The sequence below is a fragment of the Salmo salar genome, chromosome ssa09 (genome assembly GCF_905237065.1).
Source record: "Salmo salar chromosome ssa09, Ssal_v3.1, whole genome shotgun sequence".
NCBI lineage: Eukaryota > Metazoa > Chordata > Actinopteri > Salmoniformes > Salmonidae > Salmo > Salmo salar.
In genome coordinates, this window is record NC_059450.1 from 81,411,430 (window position 1) to 81,429,763 (window position 18,334).

The 18,334-nt window shown below is 41.9% G+C and overlaps 2 protein-coding genes across 4 annotated transcripts in view; one reads left to right on the plus strand and one right to left on the minus strand.

The window, feature by feature from the left end:
- Nucleotides 1-9,095, plus strand: part of uvssa (UV-stimulated scaffold protein A) — a 29,192-nt gene extending 20,097 nt beyond the window's left edge. For all 3 annotated transcript variants that reach the window (XM_014212763.2, XM_014212762.2, XM_014212764.2), the window contains exons 9-14: nucleotides 2,986-3,178; nucleotides 3,356-3,496; nucleotides 3,833-4,016; nucleotides 4,203-4,314; nucleotides 7,572-7,761; nucleotides 8,130-9,095. In XM_014212763.2, coding sequence (XP_014068238.2) covers nucleotides 2,986-3,178; nucleotides 3,356-3,496; nucleotides 3,833-4,016; nucleotides 4,203-4,314; nucleotides 7,572-7,761; nucleotides 8,130-8,223 — 914 coding nt within the window. In that variant the 3' untranslated portion in view covers nucleotides 8,224-9,095. The remainder of the gene's footprint in view (nucleotides 1-2,985; nucleotides 3,179-3,355; nucleotides 3,497-3,832; nucleotides 4,017-4,202; nucleotides 4,315-7,571; nucleotides 7,762-8,129) is intronic.
- Nucleotides 9,096-11,691: 2,596 nt separating this feature from the next.
- On the minus strand, nucleotides 11,692-16,501 carry nkx1.2lb (NK1 transcription factor related 2-like,b). Its single transcript, XM_014212765.2, has 2 exons — nucleotides 15,554-16,501; nucleotides 11,692-12,554 (listed from the first exon to the last, which is right to left on the minus strand). Exons 1-2 carry the CDS (start codon nucleotides 15,993-15,995, stop codon nucleotides 11,833-11,835), a joined length of 1,164 nt encoding a protein of 387 aa, XP_014068240.1. The 5' UTR covers nucleotides 15,996-16,501; the 3' UTR covers nucleotides 11,692-11,832.
- Between the last annotated feature and the right edge of the window lie 1,833 nt (nucleotides 16,502-18,334).

An 18,334-nucleotide genomic window follows, 5' to 3' on the forward strand; every position in this document is an offset into this window, starting at 1 on the left:
ACAAAGGGGCAATCTGCAATTGCTACATCCATTTTTTTTACTTTCAAATTAGTTATATACACCAATTGATTCTTGAAGAATATAACTTAAAAATGCCTCATGCTTAGTTCAATTGTCATACTCCATCAGAACCCAAAATATAAGTTGGTTGTCTTTTTTTGTAAGCAATGCAAACACGGTATAGCCTCAAAACATGGTTAAAACTGTAATTTTGTTCTCAGGGATGGTCAGTCCTCGCATCCGAAGCTCTGTCTATGAATTTGAGTGGTTACTTTTTTCCAGCTCCATCCCTGTTTACCAAAACAGAGGCAGGGCTGACCGCTTTGTTGTTGTTTGAACTGAAGATTTCTCCTTTTATACCTGCTGGCTAAAGAAGTTCAAATTGAATATTTTCTGGACATTGTGATCAAAGACAGCTTGTTTCAATATACATTGTGTGCTCAGATTCAGCCTTAAGGTAACCTTGTGGTTGGAGCGTTGTGCCAGTAACCGAAAGGTTGCTAGATCGAATCCCCGAGCTGACAAGGTAAAAATCTGTCATTCTGCCCTGAACAAGGCAGTTAACCCACTGTTCCTAGGCCATCATTGTAAATAAGAAACTCATAACTGACTTTCCTAGTTAAATAAAAATAAATTCATGTTTTAGGTTCACATTTCATTTTCCACCTAATTCCTCATCACATTTTCAAACAAAACTGACCATGTCACTTTAATTAGATTTGTTATCTGATTAGCCCTAAAACAGTCCTCCTTGTGTGTTGTCCAGTGGCTTGATTGGTTTATTTAATGTTCTTAAAGTGAATAGGAACCAGCCTACAAAGTCTGTAGCATGGCCGGGCAGGCTACTTTGATGAGTGATCTATGAAGGGATCTGTGGAAGCCATGGAAAATTAACAATGCAATGCTGTTAATGAGCTCCTATTAGCCCAGTGCTGTAATTTACAACATCCACCTAGCCTCAGTCTCTGTAGGTGGTGGGGGGGGGGGGGGGTAGACCACAGGGAGTGGGAAGGGAGAGAGCATGCTCCCTAGTCTCTATAGGGGGGTTAGACCACGGGGAGGGAGTGGGAAGGGAGGGAGCGGGTAGGGAGGGAGCATGCTCCCTAGTCTCTGTAGGGGGGTTAGACCACAGGGAGTGGGAAGGGAGAGAGCATGCTTCCTAGCACAGCCAGGCTGAGGTGAACTCACACACACACACACACATACACTCACAAGATTCTTTGTGACTTACATAAGGGATATTTCCTCATTAAATTGGAAGCAGTCCTCCTGGGGGTAAATAATTATGATTTGGTCCCAGAATGAATCTGGCAACGTAGTGTTTTTAGTGGTACTAAATGTGATGTATTTAGTACCCGTGTTTTGACTGGATCTCTATTGATTTTGGCTTGAGGACTTTAACGGCACGTTGTAGATGTTTCTCCTGGCTGCTTTAGATGTTTTCTCAGATACCTCAGGGATTTGGTACAAATGAAGCCAGTCCAATGGAACAAGTCAAAATACAAGATTCAGTTTTAGGACAAAAATAATAATATTTGTAGCCCTGGTGCAATCAACAGTAAAAAATACAAATAAATAAAAGGTAGCCTACTCTTTTAGAAAAAAATATTTTAAGAAAGTAAAAATACAGAGAACATTTTTGTGAATATGCACTGTTTTTTCGTTTTAACTTATCGGACCAATCTATCAAATACGTCAACCCGTTTCTCAGAAAACAACTCTAATTTTCCTGTAGAAACCAAGCTTTGATCCAAAGAGAGAGAACGAGCTTGGCCTTTCCCTTTCTTTCTCTCTCAGTCCTCTTTCTCTCTCACTCCTCTTTTTTCTCCATTCTCTCCACTGCTCTTTTATCTATCCCTTTATCCCAGCAGTCCTGTCAGGACGTTATCTCTTTCTCAAATTTACATTTTAATTACAAGGCCTGCTGAACTCAGGAAAATCAATATAGCCACCATTGGCAGCCCAGCGCCGTGTCTCCCTGCTGCTAGACCTCTCTATGTACTATTATTGATTTATCTCTTTAACACCTGCAACTTTATTGCTTCAGACAAATAGCTACCATTTTGGTCAATTTGAACAGAAAAAGAAAGGATTTGGTAGTATTTCACAATTCCTCAGATGGGTTCTTTGCACAGAATGATGCAGTAAGTCAGAGCGATGGAGGACTCTTGGATTAACCCAGGGATAGGCCTACGTCATGCAGGGAATGGGCTCTGATGAGGAAGAAGACTTGTGCCTCTGACCAACATTACATTTTCTTTTATTGTCCTTTTCCCCCTTTTTCTTGTTGGGGGGAATTGTTTAGGTGTATTATTTTCACAAATACATTTGTGTCATTAATAATGTTTATTAATTCCAAAGGATTTTCTAATGTATCTGGTCTGTTACTAGGAGAGGAGATGAAGATGAGGTTAGATGCTTGCATGTGTAGCTGTAAGGTAACTCCACTCCCACTCTGCGAGGTAACAACTGTTCTTTAAACATTTTTTATTTATTTGTTTTAATAAGTTTAAGTTGTCCCGGGATGGGGCTGGGGCAGGTGCGGCTTAGAGCAGAGCTGTGATCTCTCTTCCAGCTTTAAGCTCAGTCTGACCCTCATAGAGCCCCTCTACAGCCCCTCTCTGCCCACCCAGGAGGTAACACACAGCGGCAGAGCAACTCCTCCACTCCTCCCTGCCCTGGCCTTCACTTCATAACTGGGTTAAAATCACCTACAGCAGGGTGGGCAACATCTCCAGGCTTCAGGGCCAGATGGGGATTTAGACATTCAGCGGAGGGCAGGTGTGTTTAAGAGGAGAGTCGTATGTTTTCCAAGAGGCTAGGAAAATAAATAGCTGTCCCACAAGACTCTATCTGAGCTGAGCAGTGAGCACACAGCACTAAAGCAGTAGAATGTGCTTGATAAATCCGTACATATAACAAGTATTTGGAAGTTCTTGATGTAATATGTAACGTATGGACACACTACTCTGCTGGTCATTCCAGGTTTAGAGCCGTCTACCTCTGTGGCCAGTAAGAAGCCGGTGCAGCCTCAAGTGAAGTGTCCTGCAACAGGAGCCTCTCACACCCTCTCCAGACCCAGGAAGAGAGCCACTGACGAGGAGCAGGACCCCACCTGTGCAGCCGCCACACTCCGCCTCTTCAAGCAGCGCCTCCTACCCCAGCCACCTAGCACCAGGTGACCCCTCCCTGCTTCACTTCATAGCTCTAGATGTTTATTGCACTGTTCTGTTTCAACTCCATTGTGTCGTTCCACATGAATTGGGACGGCTACTTTGGAAATATGTCTGTCTCGACCAAAGAGAAGAACCACAGCCTCAACGACTTGTTACTGCTGTTTTCCATCTCTCTCTAGCTCTGCAGCAGGAGGTCATGTGGACCCCACATACCAGGCTAGTGACCCCAGTGAGGAGAGGGACAAAGCTCCAGTCATCCCCTTCGGTCTGGACCTCTACTACTGGGGAGAGGAGCAACCCACTGCAGGAAAAATCATCAAGTACATACAGACTGACAACTTCCTCCATGACTAGCATGTTTTATTGAGTATACGTTGAAATGGAACTAGTGCACAGAACTGAACTTTTCACTAAGTTTTCATTGGTGTTGATATGGCCACTAGAGAGCACTATTGTATGTTCAGAGTCACTGCAAAGCTGTTATTAGAGATAAACAGTGTTATGAGTTCTGAAAAGAGACTCTCCCATAATACTTCTGACTAAATTCTCAGCTAATAGCTATATAGCTATAACATTGCTACAGATTGATATTATCAAAGAGCAGGTCGGTGTACATGGACAGTTCTTCACACCCCTCCCTTTATCCTGGTGTCCAGGAATAGCTCCCAGCACCAGTTCTGGGTTCCCAACGAGGTAGAGGAAGAGGTGGAGAATAAGGAGCTGGCTGCCCAGATGAAGTCCAGGTACATCACGTTCGCTGGCCGCTTCCAGCCCGTCAAGCACAGGTGCAAAACCCCCATGCCCAACGGAGCCCTCTGTGAACGCCAGGACCGAGTCAAGGTGAGCGTTTAAGTTTTTGGTGAAAGTATTACAACTGTCATTGTAATTTCTATTTTTGTATATATTCTACTGGTAATAAGTTTAGATACCAGTAAGTGAGGCTTTGCAGTTAGGCAGAATTAGAGTGAAAGTGACGTGTAGAGGATCGTTGTTGATGAGGCCAGGAATGTTGTCTGATTCCGATAGTGTCCTTTCCATGGGCCGATCATCCCACGAGACGAGCTGGGAAAACCCACCAACCCAGAGGACTCTGTGCGGCTGGAGAAAGAGGAGTGGAAACGTAGAGAGGACCAGCCTGGTGAGGGACATAAGACACTTCAATTCCAAAAACCTACAACTGACAAAACCCTTTGTATAATTATCTAGCTCACAGCAGACACAGTAATGGAAGTAATATGCTAAAAGAAATCTGATGGCGTTGATAGGTTCCTTTTCATAAAGGTCTTACCAATATCTGCCCTGTGCAGTGGCAGCTCTCTCTGGTCTAGTTTGTGGTAAAGAAGGAGAGATAATGGAAACACTTCCTGCTTCTGACTCCTCCCCCAGAACTCTCCATCAGTCCCAGGCTCCCTCAAAACTGTCCATCACTCCCAGGCTCCCTCAAAACTGTCCATCACTCCCAGGCTCCTTCAAAACTGTCCATCAGTCCCAGCCTCCCTCAGAACTGTTTATCACTCCCATCCCATCACACAAAGGACAGGAGCAAGATGACACCAGAGTCAGGGAGCCAAGGGTTCTTCCACAGCACGGGGATGAGGGCCTTTTTAGTTCAGGAAAAGATGAACTGATGGAATCACAGTCATCATCAATACCCCTGATAATGGACTGCTGTTTCTGGCTCTGGGCTCTCTCTTTCTCTCTCCTGGAGGCAGCACTAAAAGCCAATTAAGGGTGTGTTGGCTGCTGCCAGCGGGGCGTCGGATGTGCTTTCTCTGCCTGCAGTCACTTGTTAACAAACAGGTATCGGGGCCAGCTGACTCGGGCGGCCGCTGGCCACTGGCTTGTGAAATAGCATCTTTTGTAACTAACTACACTATCGATCCCCCACTCCATCAGCGCTGTAGACTCATCCAGACGCTGCCACACATTTTGTCTCTGGCTCTATGGCCACAGTGGCTCAGCACAGCAGCATGCCGGCCCGCCAGGCCACCCGCCAGGCCACCCGCCAGGCCTCCCGCCAGGCCACCCGCCAGGCCACCCGCCAGGCCACCCGCCAGGCCACCCGCCAGGCCACCCACACCAGCTCTATAAGGACCTGCAGAGGTCCATCAATCCTCTCTGCCTGCCTGGTCACTCCACTCACTCTCATAGGGCACTATTGATTTTTACTCTTAACGCCCTCAAATAGTTTCTTAGTGTGGCCCCACACACTCATAGGTGGTATTTTAGATTCTATATGAAGTAACTGATGTCAGGTTCTCTGACTGTTGTCAGGCAGAAAGAGAGAGAGACCCTGGCTTGTAGACATTGCAGCACTTTTATCTTTCGATGCCAATTCTATCCTAAATATTAACTCCATTGTCAAACCATTTCATACTCTCAAAATAGGTTTGGTCAGGCTGTGATAGATGATCAAGTTAACGCTGTTAAAATTGCATGTCTTCGATGTCTGAGAGAAACAGTTACGGTTCATGATCAGTCTTTGACACATTAAGGTATAAGTAGATTTTAATTAGAGTTCCCAATTATAGTCATGACAATTAGTTAATTTGCTATGTGGCTCACGATGGCTCACCCTGAATTTGGTAATAAAGTTAGCCAGAATATTTGATTAATAATACTCCAGGCTTGTATTGAGGAGTTATTTCAACACAGTTATTATAGCAGCTAAACCCCTAGGTTATTCCCCTGAAATTACATTTACATCAGAGAAATCATTCAAAAAGCACAGTCTCAAAAAGTGTATGTTTATTTTTGGATACAGCAGAGTTCGTAGGCACAGGCCAGGACTGCTCCCGAGGCTCTGTCTGTGTAGAGTGTCAGTCCAGGCTCCCGAGGCTCTGTCTGTGTGGAGTGTCAGTCCAGGCTCCCGAGGCTCTGTCTGTGTGGAGTGTCAATCCAGGCTCCCAGCTGTCTGTGTGGAGTGTCAGTCCAGGCTCCCGAGGCTCTGTCTGTGTGGAGTGTCAATCCAGGCTCCCAGCTGTCTGTGTGGAGTGTCAGTCCAGGCTCCCAGCTGTCTGTGTGGAGTGTCAGTCCAGGCTCCCAGCTGTCTGTGTGGAGTGTCAGTCCAGGCTCCCAGCTGTCTGTGTGGAGTGTCAGTCCAGGCTCCCAGCTGTCTGTGTGGAGTGTCAGTCCAGGCTCCCAGCTGTCTGTGTGGAGTGTCAGTCCAGGCTCCCAGCTGTCTGTGTGGAGTGTCAGTCCAGGCTCCCGAGGCTCTGTCTGTGTGGAGTGTCAGTCCAGGCTCCCGAGGCTCTGTCTGTGTGGAGTGTCAGTCCAGGCTCCCGAGGCTCTGTCTGTGTGGAGTGTCAGTCCAGGCTCCCGAGACTCTGTCTGTGTGGATTGTCAGTCCAGGCTTCCAAGGCTCTGTCTGTGTGGAGTGTCAGTCCAGGCTCCCAGCTGCCTGTGTGGCGTGTGTATGGAGTGTCTGTGGTGGGTGGACGGCCACAGCTGGAGTGAACGCGAGGCTGTTGACAGAGAAAAGGCCCCTGCTGCAGGGACTTCAGACAGCTTAACTTAATAAGGGCTCTCTCTCTCCTTCTCTCATCCTGGGGATAGGAATGAAAGCACACAAAAGGCAGGACTTAACCACAGAGGGATCACAGGGCTCATGTAATAGGGGGCTTTCACCATCCCCACCCGACCCTGCCTGCCACCCCAGGGGAGACGAACACCCCCCACTCCAAATTAATTTGTAACTAAAATTGGTGCCCATGTCGCTCTCAGGGGTGATTGAGGAGAGCCCTAACGCTGGACCCAAAATACCAAACATTTTTTCAATTATTTTCTCGTTTGTTGTCGTTATGAGGCTGAGTTGATGGTGCAGTTAACCTATTCCATCAAGGTCAGACGTAGCTTTGGAGCGGGCCATCACAGCCATGATTAATCCCCCATACCATCACCATCCTCCTGTAGGACCTTGGAACAGATACTGGTCTGTCTGGGCCCTGGGCTGGCAGTATGTCTCTGACTCGGTCTCTTAAAGCCTCATCAGGTCTTCAACACTGTGTTGTCTGTAGGAGTCATTTTAACTTTGTCCTTTATTTAAAACCATAATCCAGTGTTTGGTTGTCTTTTCAATTTGTCCTGTATTTGAATGTTTGGACATGCTCGTCTTCTGGTCCATCCAAGTGTTGGGAGTAAATGGATGTTCATGTTTAGGTCTACCGTGTGTGATTGGATGTCTGCTGCTACACACCATGTTTAGGTCTGAGTGTCTACCGTGTGTGATTGGGAAAGGGGGATACCTAGTTGTACAACTGAATGTATTCAACTGAAATGTGTCTTCCGCATTTAATCCAACCCCTCTGAATCTGAGTGTCTACCGTGTGTGATTGGATGTCTGCAGACTACACACCATGTTTAGGTCTGGTAATGTAAGTATATTTGGTTGTTTAGACTGGCGGGACCCTGAGCTGATGAGGGACATAGAGCTTGCCACTGGGGAGGACCTGGGGTCCTCCAAAACCTTTGGGAAGGGCAAGAAAGGCAAGGGGAAGGACAAGAAGAAGAAGTACCCCAACCTCAGTGATCTGAAGAAGGGTGTTAACACTTCACGCTCCAGACTAGGGAAGAAGGTTTTCAACCCGTAAGTACTGCAACAAGTGGCTGTCTCTTGTGTTTAACTTAGAGGAAGTATTACCCACAACACAAGTCATCTCCAACACAATGGATACATGACCTTGCACTCACTAGACGTTGGGTGTTTAATAGACGATAGATGTATTATTTAAAAATATATACTGTAACCTTGTCGCGCTTGGCTTAATCGTCCCATGTGTAACTATTTACTTGTCCGTCTACTGTATAGTTTCAAATTCCCAATGTGTATTTGAGAGAATGAATGATTATTCAAACCTCACCTTAACATTTACTGTAGGATAACTGGTGTTCATGATGGGACGTAACCATTATTAAACACCAGTAATTCTAAACCTTTCCTACTTTATTTTTCAGGAGCTCCATGAGGCGAGTGACAGACGTCATGAATAAAATGGACAAATTGAAACACGCAAAGTTTGCAAACCAATTTAATTATGCACTGAATTAACAGGAAGTTGAGGAGGCCAGTGGATTTATAATCCTCATGTACTGTACTGGTAGAAATGACTATGGAGACTTCTACTACATTCACATCTCATGTCCATGTAACAACATCATGTTGAATTGCGTCACATTTATGCTTTCTATTTTGTAAAAAAAAAAAAAAAAAGCCTATGTTTTTAGGAAATAATTTGTCAAGTAATGTTATTTATTAATTTATGTTTAACATAAGGGAAAATGTACTGCCAATCTTTGTCACCAGTTAGCTATTTACACTTAATGTAGTCCCCCCTTTGGATTTTCTATGGCAGAACTCTTTTTACAGCTTTTTGCACTGTAACTATTTTTCCAATATCTCTTTTGTAATTATCACAACCATTGAGTGCTTAATGTATCAATGCTATTATGTGGAAGTGGTAACCCAATTTTTAACCGTTGTGACAGGCAGCTTTTAACAAATGTTGCTCTTGACTCCCATACAGTTCTGTGTCTGAGTTTGAAAGCACTGTAGGGGCTTATAGAAACTTCTATAGGTTGCCAATAGCTGCCCTGCATCGGACCTCTCTGGACTGGTAGAGAAAGCCAGCCTGTGAATCAATATGAATAATTTAATATTCACCTGAAAAAAATATCTTCCTTTTTTATATAATATGTTTTCTCTGTTGTGTAGTATGATGATAGTGAATGTGCTTGTGTTGGATTAGTGAATGTTGATTGCAAGGAGGGATATCTTCAGGCCCTGTTGTTGGCTGTTTTGGTTCAGCCAGGCACCAATTGGGCAGGTCTGGTGGGAGGCATTAAAAAGTGAATGTTGAGCTTTGATTGCATCAGGGTACTGTCTACTAGTCATTTGGGAGCACATTAAACTAATTGTTTGCACATAAGCTGTCGTTCTTTAGTATTGAAATGTATTTAACATTCCTGGGATAAAAATGTAACTCATTCAATCCACGGTGCCAGCTGCTCAAATATTATTTGAAGAGCCCCAATTGCCCCTTTTTTTCTATTTGGGCCTGTCACGCCGAATTTGCGGTGCATTATTGTTTACATAACATCTGAAAATCTACTTTATAAAAATGTTTAAAAATAAGAATTCCCTACATCACTGGAAAGTTGCCCAGGGATTCAACATGCGGTTGGAATGTCATTTTTAATGACCGAGCAAGTGTCTGCTTGAGTCATGCATTTAAAAACAAGAATTTCCTGGTAAAAAAAATCATAATAATAACCTACAAATTCATAGATATTGTTTTACTCTTTTAGATGTTTTGTTTAGCTTATGTTCACTAATATATCTATGCTAATTGTCATATTATTAAATAAAATAACTGATAGCAATATCCTCTCGTTAATATTATTTAAGATGATAATTACACTATTGCCTATGAAACAATTCAAACGAAAGTAAGATTATTTTTTCTGCACAAATGTCGCGCAGTGCGCTGTCCACTGCAATGGGAAATACAAATGAATTTAATGATTTGACTGCAAAACGTGTCGAATATAATATTTACATAACCTTTTAAAAAGGACATTTTGTCCAACATAATGCTCCAAGACTCGGACTTAATGAAAACAGCTGGCAGATAACAAGAAATACCCTTCATTTAGCTATGCTACTTTCTGCAACGGTCGGGTATGTGCGTCCCAATTTCAATGCACCCCATGCACTAAATAATTCCGCAATCTGTACATTTGTTTAGACTTTCTACAAAGGCTACTAAGTCGTTGCGTGCTTTTGCGTTTGGCCATACCTGCATGTGAAACTCTAGAACGATTCCAGGATCGCGTTCCATCATGGCTGGCATGTGCCATTTCATCACCATTTTGGAGAGCTGGTTAGGGACAGAGGACAGACTATTCCTATTTGAAGCGAAGGTCTAAAATAATATAAATAAATGCGGTATCCGTGTCACTTTTGTCCTCACAAATTCGACCAAACTATACTTTCAAATATTGTAGAATAGACCTAACTTGCATCGATAGCGCAAAAGTTTCGCCATTGCGGCTGGAATGTCATATTTTTTTGTGACGGAGCGAGTGTCTGCTTGAATCATGCATTTCAAAACAAGGGCTTGTAAGTAAGCATTTCACCGTAAGGTCTACCTGTTGTATTCGGTGGATGTGACAAATACAATTTGATTGACTGGATAGTTTTTGCACTTTTAAAGTAGCCCTAGGCCTATTCAAATGCACCTCCTTATCCCAGACGGCAAAAACATTTGAAAAAGTTGCTGAAATACAATGTATTTTGTTAGGCATCTAATAATTAATTCGTTCAAATATTCCATAGCCTAAATTGTGTTTTACGCACAAGCACATTAGGCTGTAGGGAATTTGGCATGATGTTCTTACACAATGTTTTAAAGTCAAAACCCTTAGAAAGGGTATGTCCGAGAAGACAGTCTGGCCTATAATGTTGTGAAACAAGTTGGCGTTTAAATTACCAGTGATTGTTTTTCCTCATCAATAATCGATTTATGGAGCCGTTGTCAAATTTTTTATAAATAATTCCCCAAATCAATAAATCGAAGTAGAGACATGCTGAATAAAATTGTAGACCTAAACACCATAGGCATATGCAACGGGTACAATAGCCAATAACCGACAATTTATAGGTAATTGAATTAATTTAATAAAAGTTATGCTATAGATATTAGCCATGGCTGATCCATCAATAGGCCTATGGGCTATGTATTTGTCAAAAACTCATACGTTTTTTCCGCTCAAGAGTGTTATAGATAAAGTTATAAAGTTGTAGCTTTTTTGTTCGAAGAAAATGCAACTTAGGTCCTAATAACATCGGTTGCCCCAAAAAATTATAAGTGGAGTTAACCATTTCATTAAAAAAGGGTGATAAGACAGTCTTCAGTTCCAAAATGTCCTTTAATTTGGTGGAAAGGGGAGAGAAAAAAATCGACTAAGAAAGAAGATTTAATCTATTTAATATTCGTATTAAAGTAGCTTATTCGTTAGTAAATGGTAGCCTATTGTTTTATTTTACTTTGTCTTATACTATAAAAGACGAGTCCAGATGAAATGAGCATTCATTAGAGCCAAATATTCTCAGGTAGATTAACTATAGGCCTATATAATGAATGAATAGGGAAAACTTATATGAAAATAATCATATTAAACTTTCACAGTTTAGTTACACAGTAATTACAATATGTCAAGCCATTCCAGATCTAAATGAACGATATTTATATACATCATGTAGGCCTATTTTTTTCAACTCTAATATGTATGAACTGCATTCAAAATTAAAAGCTAGACATATATTTGTCAACATCTGTATGTACATTTTGACCCCGAGTATTCACATACTATCAAAATGAAATCAAAAGTCAAATACAACAATATCTTCTTTCCTTGGTAAAGGTTGGTTTTCTTCGAACACTTGTCCTTGACGAAACAACATGAAATGTTCAGAGTTCTTCCCATCTACAGCATCAAGTGCATTTAAGAAGTCTTTAGTTCTCTAAAACCATACGTTTAATATGGTTATTAAATTCATATCTCATTGGAGTCAATTATTTTGATAATATCGGTGAATTTTAGACGCCTCCGAAAACATGATGTTTGGGCGCAAAACTCTATAAGTATCTCCATATCTTTACAGGTGGGAAGTGTAAAACGCAGGCGCTCCGTAAGTCTGAGATCCTAACATGAAAGGTGACAGTACCGCATGACTTGGCAGAAAGGGTAATTGGGTTGTGCAGACTAGCCCGCCTGGTCCGTGACCTGGGTAGCCCGTGTGCATTGACAGATGGCTCATGGGAGGAGACGAGCTGAGTGGACTCAGGCTCCCTAGTCCATTGCTCTGGCCGTTCTGGCCCCCGCCCGTCGGGGCGCTGGTATCTGCGCCAGGGTTTTGTTTCTTCCACTTGGTCCGTCGGTTCTGGAACCAGATTTTGACTTGAGTTTCAGTCAAACTGAGTGACAGTGCCAAATTGAGCCTCTCACACACAGAGAGGTATCGGGTGGACTTGAATTTGTTCTCCAATGCAACAAGTTGTTCGTAAGTGAATGCTGTCCGGGCCCTTCGGGGCTTACCCGACTTTGAATCGGAGCCAGAACGCTTTCTCTTCGGCTTTCCTTGATTACTTTGTCCATTCGACCCTGACTGTTGAGTTTGCTGTCCGCCAGGACTGCTTGGGCTCTTGCCCGCCTGGTCGTCGTCATCATGGTGTCCCAGTTCCCCCTCCGCGTTTCCAGTTAGGGCGCTGCTGCTCTCCTCACTACACACGTCATCCTGCATCTCGCTGTCAGAGTGGGAGCCTCTTTTGAAATCATTCTCGCATTCGTCGGATCTGTAGGCACACATGAACCCCTCCTCTAGAAAGAAAAAAAGACACATGCCATTGAGTAATTTCAAAATAAGAATCACATTAAGTCCAAGTCAATTAGACTGACAATATTCAATAACTTGACAGAGACTATATTGACTAGCCTAATTAACATAGGATTTGCTCAAGAAAATATGAAGTGCTGAAAAATAATGCCAGCTAATGGATAAACTTTATCCTTTCACCTTCCTAAAAAGTGATTGATGGAGGTGTACTGTTGTTTTTATCTCCATGTTGTGTATTTATGTAGCCGAGCCTAATACCGCGTCAATAGCGTTAGTATTTATTACAGTTGGCCTAAACAATACGCTGCGTAAAAATGGAAAAGGACACAAACAACGTAATTCATGTTAACAATTTTATGTTAGGCTAACAATGAAATAGTGAAAAGTGCTTTTGATATAGTCTACTTTCAGGTACCTTTAAGAAAAATACTTGAGGAAGCTTAATTATTTAGGAAAATATGTCATATAATTTAGTAGGCCATATATGCTAAATATTCTAACATTAAATAGATATTCAAAATCCATTTATGTTATTGTGGAGTGGGTAACAGGTGCGCTATCTCGCTTTATTAGCTGGGTGCTCTGCCATATGTAAGCTATACAAATATAGAGAGTCGCACACTTATATATATATAAACTCCCAGTAATTTATTGGGTAAAAACATGTGACAATGACTTCCAATGAAATCCCAAGTTCAAGAACATTGGTAAAAGGCGGAATTACACTTTTTTTAGTTGGGACACAACACGTCACCTCAGGCTAATGCGTTTCGGCAGTTATGCCTTGATCAGAGCATCAAGAGACGTGCCAAAGCCATTGTTTTTATGCAAGTGCCTACGGGATAATTAGCCTATAATTGCCCACGCCTGTGTGAGGGCGGTTTGCATAGTGGTATTCAAAACATTAGTCAACAAACAATTGTTACAATATATAGGCCTTTACAAATACAAATATCCAAATGCACAGATCAGCAGAATTAATTCGACAAATAGCTTTTAAGTATCATGACGACATGTAGAAAATTTGAGATATTTTGGCGTTACTTCCTACAGCACAATAAAGCCTGCAAAAATAGATGCTTTGTGGTCTAAAAAATAGACATCTGGATAGAACGATTGTGATTGAATGAAGGAAAATATAGCCTACATACCAATGACAGCGCAGCCATATAGTCTACAAGTATGGCCTGAATGATAAATGATCGTTTAGACCTCGAGGATGCATGGTATTTCATCTATCACGCCATTTACATAAGGCCTAAATTGTTCAATAGATATTGTTTGTCAAACCTTTAAGGTTTGTTTGGTTTCATTTTAAGAGATGCAAGTTAAATAAACTAAGTCAATTATTTTCAGGAGTACCCCACAACATTCAAATGCAGGCCACTTTTACGCACAAGCAAAATCTTATGACAAAACAGTGCAATATGAACATAAAATAAAACGAATATTTGCATCAGCCTACTTACTTTTGAACTATTTAATCAATACTCATACATTTCATGGGATTCATTTTCCCATCAAGATCTGCGCATCTTTAGCATTGTCTGTTGGCACAATTTTGTACATTTGCTAAAGCCTGTTTGTGTGATCGTCTACGGTTGGCTTTTACGTTTAAGCTATAGCCTATGTCCCTGTTGAAAAGGGTTTTAATGTTAATATTAGCAGCATAAACAATATCTCACTAATCCACATCATGTCTTCATGTTAAATCATTTTTATATAATATTAAGACCCATGTTTTTTTTTGTCAGTTGGTTTGCTAAGTATGTCTGTTTTTTAACCAGGTAGTACATAACAAATCACCCGGACAACGTGATAACCGCAGTGTCCTCTCCTCTGACTAGGTTGGGTTATATTTAAATGAATAGCCATTAATGTGGTTACAGGCCTATCTAATTAATAAAATAATTGTTCTCTTTTTTTTCGTTGAAAAATGACAGTGGGGGTGATGTGTTTATCTTATAGTGGCAGAGACAATCTTAATCGTGTGTCTTCTTTCTGGGATTAATATCTACCCTAATAAGTATAATAGGTTTTAATCGTGTAATTATCCGAATTTTGACCCTATAATTTAGTTGTTGAAGGAGTCAGGCAAGCTGCCTGAAAGAGATATACTCAATTCGATAATAGGATATCGACCTAGCCGCGTTCTGCATGCCACTCTGGGGCGATTTTCGCCATTATCCTGCTGCATCTTTAACCTCGCAAAGCACCTTAAATTCAACGTAATCGAAGGGTTTTAATTGTTTTTTCTTTAGTTGTTATTAGCCTTTTTCTCTGGGGTAGCCTTGGGGACTAGGTGCATGGATGGAATATTTCATATGCATTACATGTCCTGTAACCTTTACCTCAGATATGATCATATTTATTTATGAGTTAAAACTTATTTGAGCGAAAAAAGCGTTCCAGAATATAGAATACAAAGTTAGATGTGAAAAATACAAACTGAGGAACTCCTGGATCTGAAACAACTTGCCAGCCCCTCTAGCTTCAAATACATAGGCTAACCCAGCATTTCCCAAACTCTGTCCTCGGGACCCCAAGGGGTGCACGTTTTGTTTTTTTGCCCTAACATTTCACCGCTGATTCGATTATCAAAGCTTGATGATTATTTGATTATTTGAATCAGCTGTGTAGTGCTAGAGCAAAAAAACTAAACTTTACTCCTTGGGGTCCCGAGGACAGAGTTCGGGAAACCCTTGGCTACCCTATAAGGAAAACACTCAAGTTCTCTGTCTCGTTATGATCGACACAAATGGGCTTAACGTGGTTTTACAAGAATGTCACATATGTCAGTAGGCCAATTGAGCAACTTTCTAAGCCATCTGTGTAGCCAACAAGAGCCAAATGTAGGCTACCTAAGATGTCTATTTCAAATCGGATTTTTCAGAGATATGCATAGGCCTACAGCATAACAACAACACTGTCAGAAAATACAATACAAATATACAAAAAACTAAAGATACAAAAATAAACTTACTTAGTCCTGTAGATTTTTGACATGTGTCATAGTCGTCTGCATAACACTTCTGCTCTACATCATGATTCGAGTCATCACCTCCACGGTTCTCTGTCCCGAAGGCGAATTCGCTGCCTGTCCGGTTAGGATTTGGCTTTTTGCTCGTAAATTTATTTGGGTCCAAAATGTCCAAAACCGAAAATGAAGTGGTCCGGTGAAGCATTGGCATTGCTACCGGAGCCGGCTCTTGACGTGGAGAATTGTTTCGACTGTCCGCTTGCAGTATGTCTCTACCCCCGGGGCAGGAAAACACCGACAGTGCGTTGGCAGAGAGCCGCTTCTCGCCGTGATTGTCCATGCTTTCCGGAGCGGCCACGACGATCACAGCTGTTTGGGCAGTCACACCGGACGCCGGCGGAGCAGCAACGGAGACGTCTCCCACCTGAACCTTTTCCCTGTTCATGACTTCCCTATCAGAGCTTTAGCACCAAGACAATCAACTTAAGCTTCGCTTACAACCGAAGAAGACATACTAGCGCATGCAATTTGAGAAAAGTAGGCTATAATGTCTGGTGCAATATTCCTGCACAGCTTGCGTTGTCAGACCCCCTCTACAGCTGCACTACTCTGGTCTTTGTTACTCACGGCTGACAGCTAGGAGGTGATGGTTCACTGTTGGATGTTGGTCTCCCTTGCTCAACTCCTTTTTTGGGTTTGAACCATCCCCTCAGGACCCTCCAACGTTTATGTCATGCACGCACACCTCGCTCTCGCGCCACCTCCCACCCTCGTTCAGTCGTAGCCAAAACTTAGACACAAGCTACGCCTTATTTATGCATTCATATTCAACTGTGGGTTGTAATTGGCTACAAATGAATCCCATGGCTCTAATAGCCTATTATCTCCGTCTGCGCGCGCGAGGGGTAACAGTGGCGCACTGAGAGTGAGGGATGATATGGTTCCTGATATACTCAATTTCATCTGAACTCCTGAACTGCATGGAAAGGCTCTAAATAGGCTTATTTTGATTTCCTCCCTCGCTTATATGGGCCACTTTGAGGTTGTGAGAATTATTGTTTTAATAAATATTTCCAAGATCATAAGGCCATGATCTAACTTTTCCCCCGTATTGAGTGATCCAATGCAAGTTAAGGTTTTCAATGTGAAATCGGTAAAAATCAACGTCTAGTGAAGGTTATTATTATTATTATTATTATTAGGCTTATTGTTATTAGGGGATTATTGTTAGATGAGAAAGTTCAGATGAGAAAGATTCGTTATCTTTAATGCAAATTAAAGGGCACTTTCCAAAACTCAATTATGCATTGAATAAACTCTGTAATAGCCCTTTCAGTGAAATATTGATTTCTAATCTGAGATGTCATTATTATGCCAGAACAATAATGGGCCTAGACCAACGAATTGGATTTTGATTTAAAACACTACGTGTTTATTCTAATCTTGAACTTAATATTCCATTTACTTTCATTGTATGCACTCCTTAAACAGTAGCCTATATTATGACAGACTTTCTCGTAAAGAGAAAAAAGAAAAAGAAGTGTGCCAAGCCTAACAAAATTGGATTTCCTTCGTCTGGGGGCTGATGACACATACAAGGTCAGTTTCTTTGCAATTACCGCGGGCAATGATCCTTTGGAAAGTAGAAATTAAAAGTTGGGGAAAATAATGGGTAAAACAATCAGCTGTAATTTTGGTAGGGATGAACATGATTATCCTATCAAAAGGGCAAGCCCAGGGGAGTTGGCTGGGACCCAGCCCTGCCCTCCACTCCGCTGCTATAGGAGAATGGCTGCTGCTGCTGCAGACTCCACTGCAGGGTATTGCGGCCAAGCTGTAATTGAACAGCTGTTAGATATTCTTTCATCTGATCTATGCTGTGTCCTAACGGAGGTTTGAATAGTCTTTCTTTGACGTTTCTTTATGTTTTCGAAGTTTATATGGCAAAATATGCTCACAATTGCTGTATATAGGATTGTATTGGATAAATATAGGACAAGTGATATCTTACAGTTATTGTATTTTTTTAAAGTCTGATGATAGGCCTGTTTAACCTAAACACGTATATATACACAACAAAAAACGTTTCTCCCTGATATCTCTCCGAACAGATTTTCTAATAATGAGGTTGACGATAACAGAATAACAAACGATAGCTTAATAATGATTAAGCAGAATCATCATCATCACACAGGCCTAATTGACAGCGCTTATTCACTGTTTCCCGCAATGCTGTCACCTCGAGTTAACCCAGATTATCTTCATCAGTGGCACGCCAGCCACCACTGATATCTAACAATTTATAAAACATTTGTTTTTACTTTAATATTTTGTAGTTTATTTGATCCTATAACAGAAAACCTAGGCTATTTTCATAGTCCCATGTAGGCCTGTGACACGCATTAATATTTCCCTGTGGTCCCACCTCTTGAACCTACACAATTAATTATATTGCAGCATCCGCGGGTCCTGTTGTCCCGTCAAACAGATTGAGGGGAGGTAGTGCCATAATTACAATTTCCACGTTGCCTCAGTGTCCATTCTCCAAATTTAGACGTATAACGCTCGATAATTTGCATGTAAATAGTGTCTTTCAAGAGCTCCCTTTTGCAACACCCCGCGAGCTTGTATAGCCTACTCGGTTCAGCCACTGAACTTTCGAAGATGGAAAGGCCATGACGTCGCGTGAATTACAGACAGTTACCTGTCAATTACCCGCGCGTTAATCACCCAAATTCAATCTCACGAAAACAGACTCTCTCTTCAACAGCAAAATTAGTAATC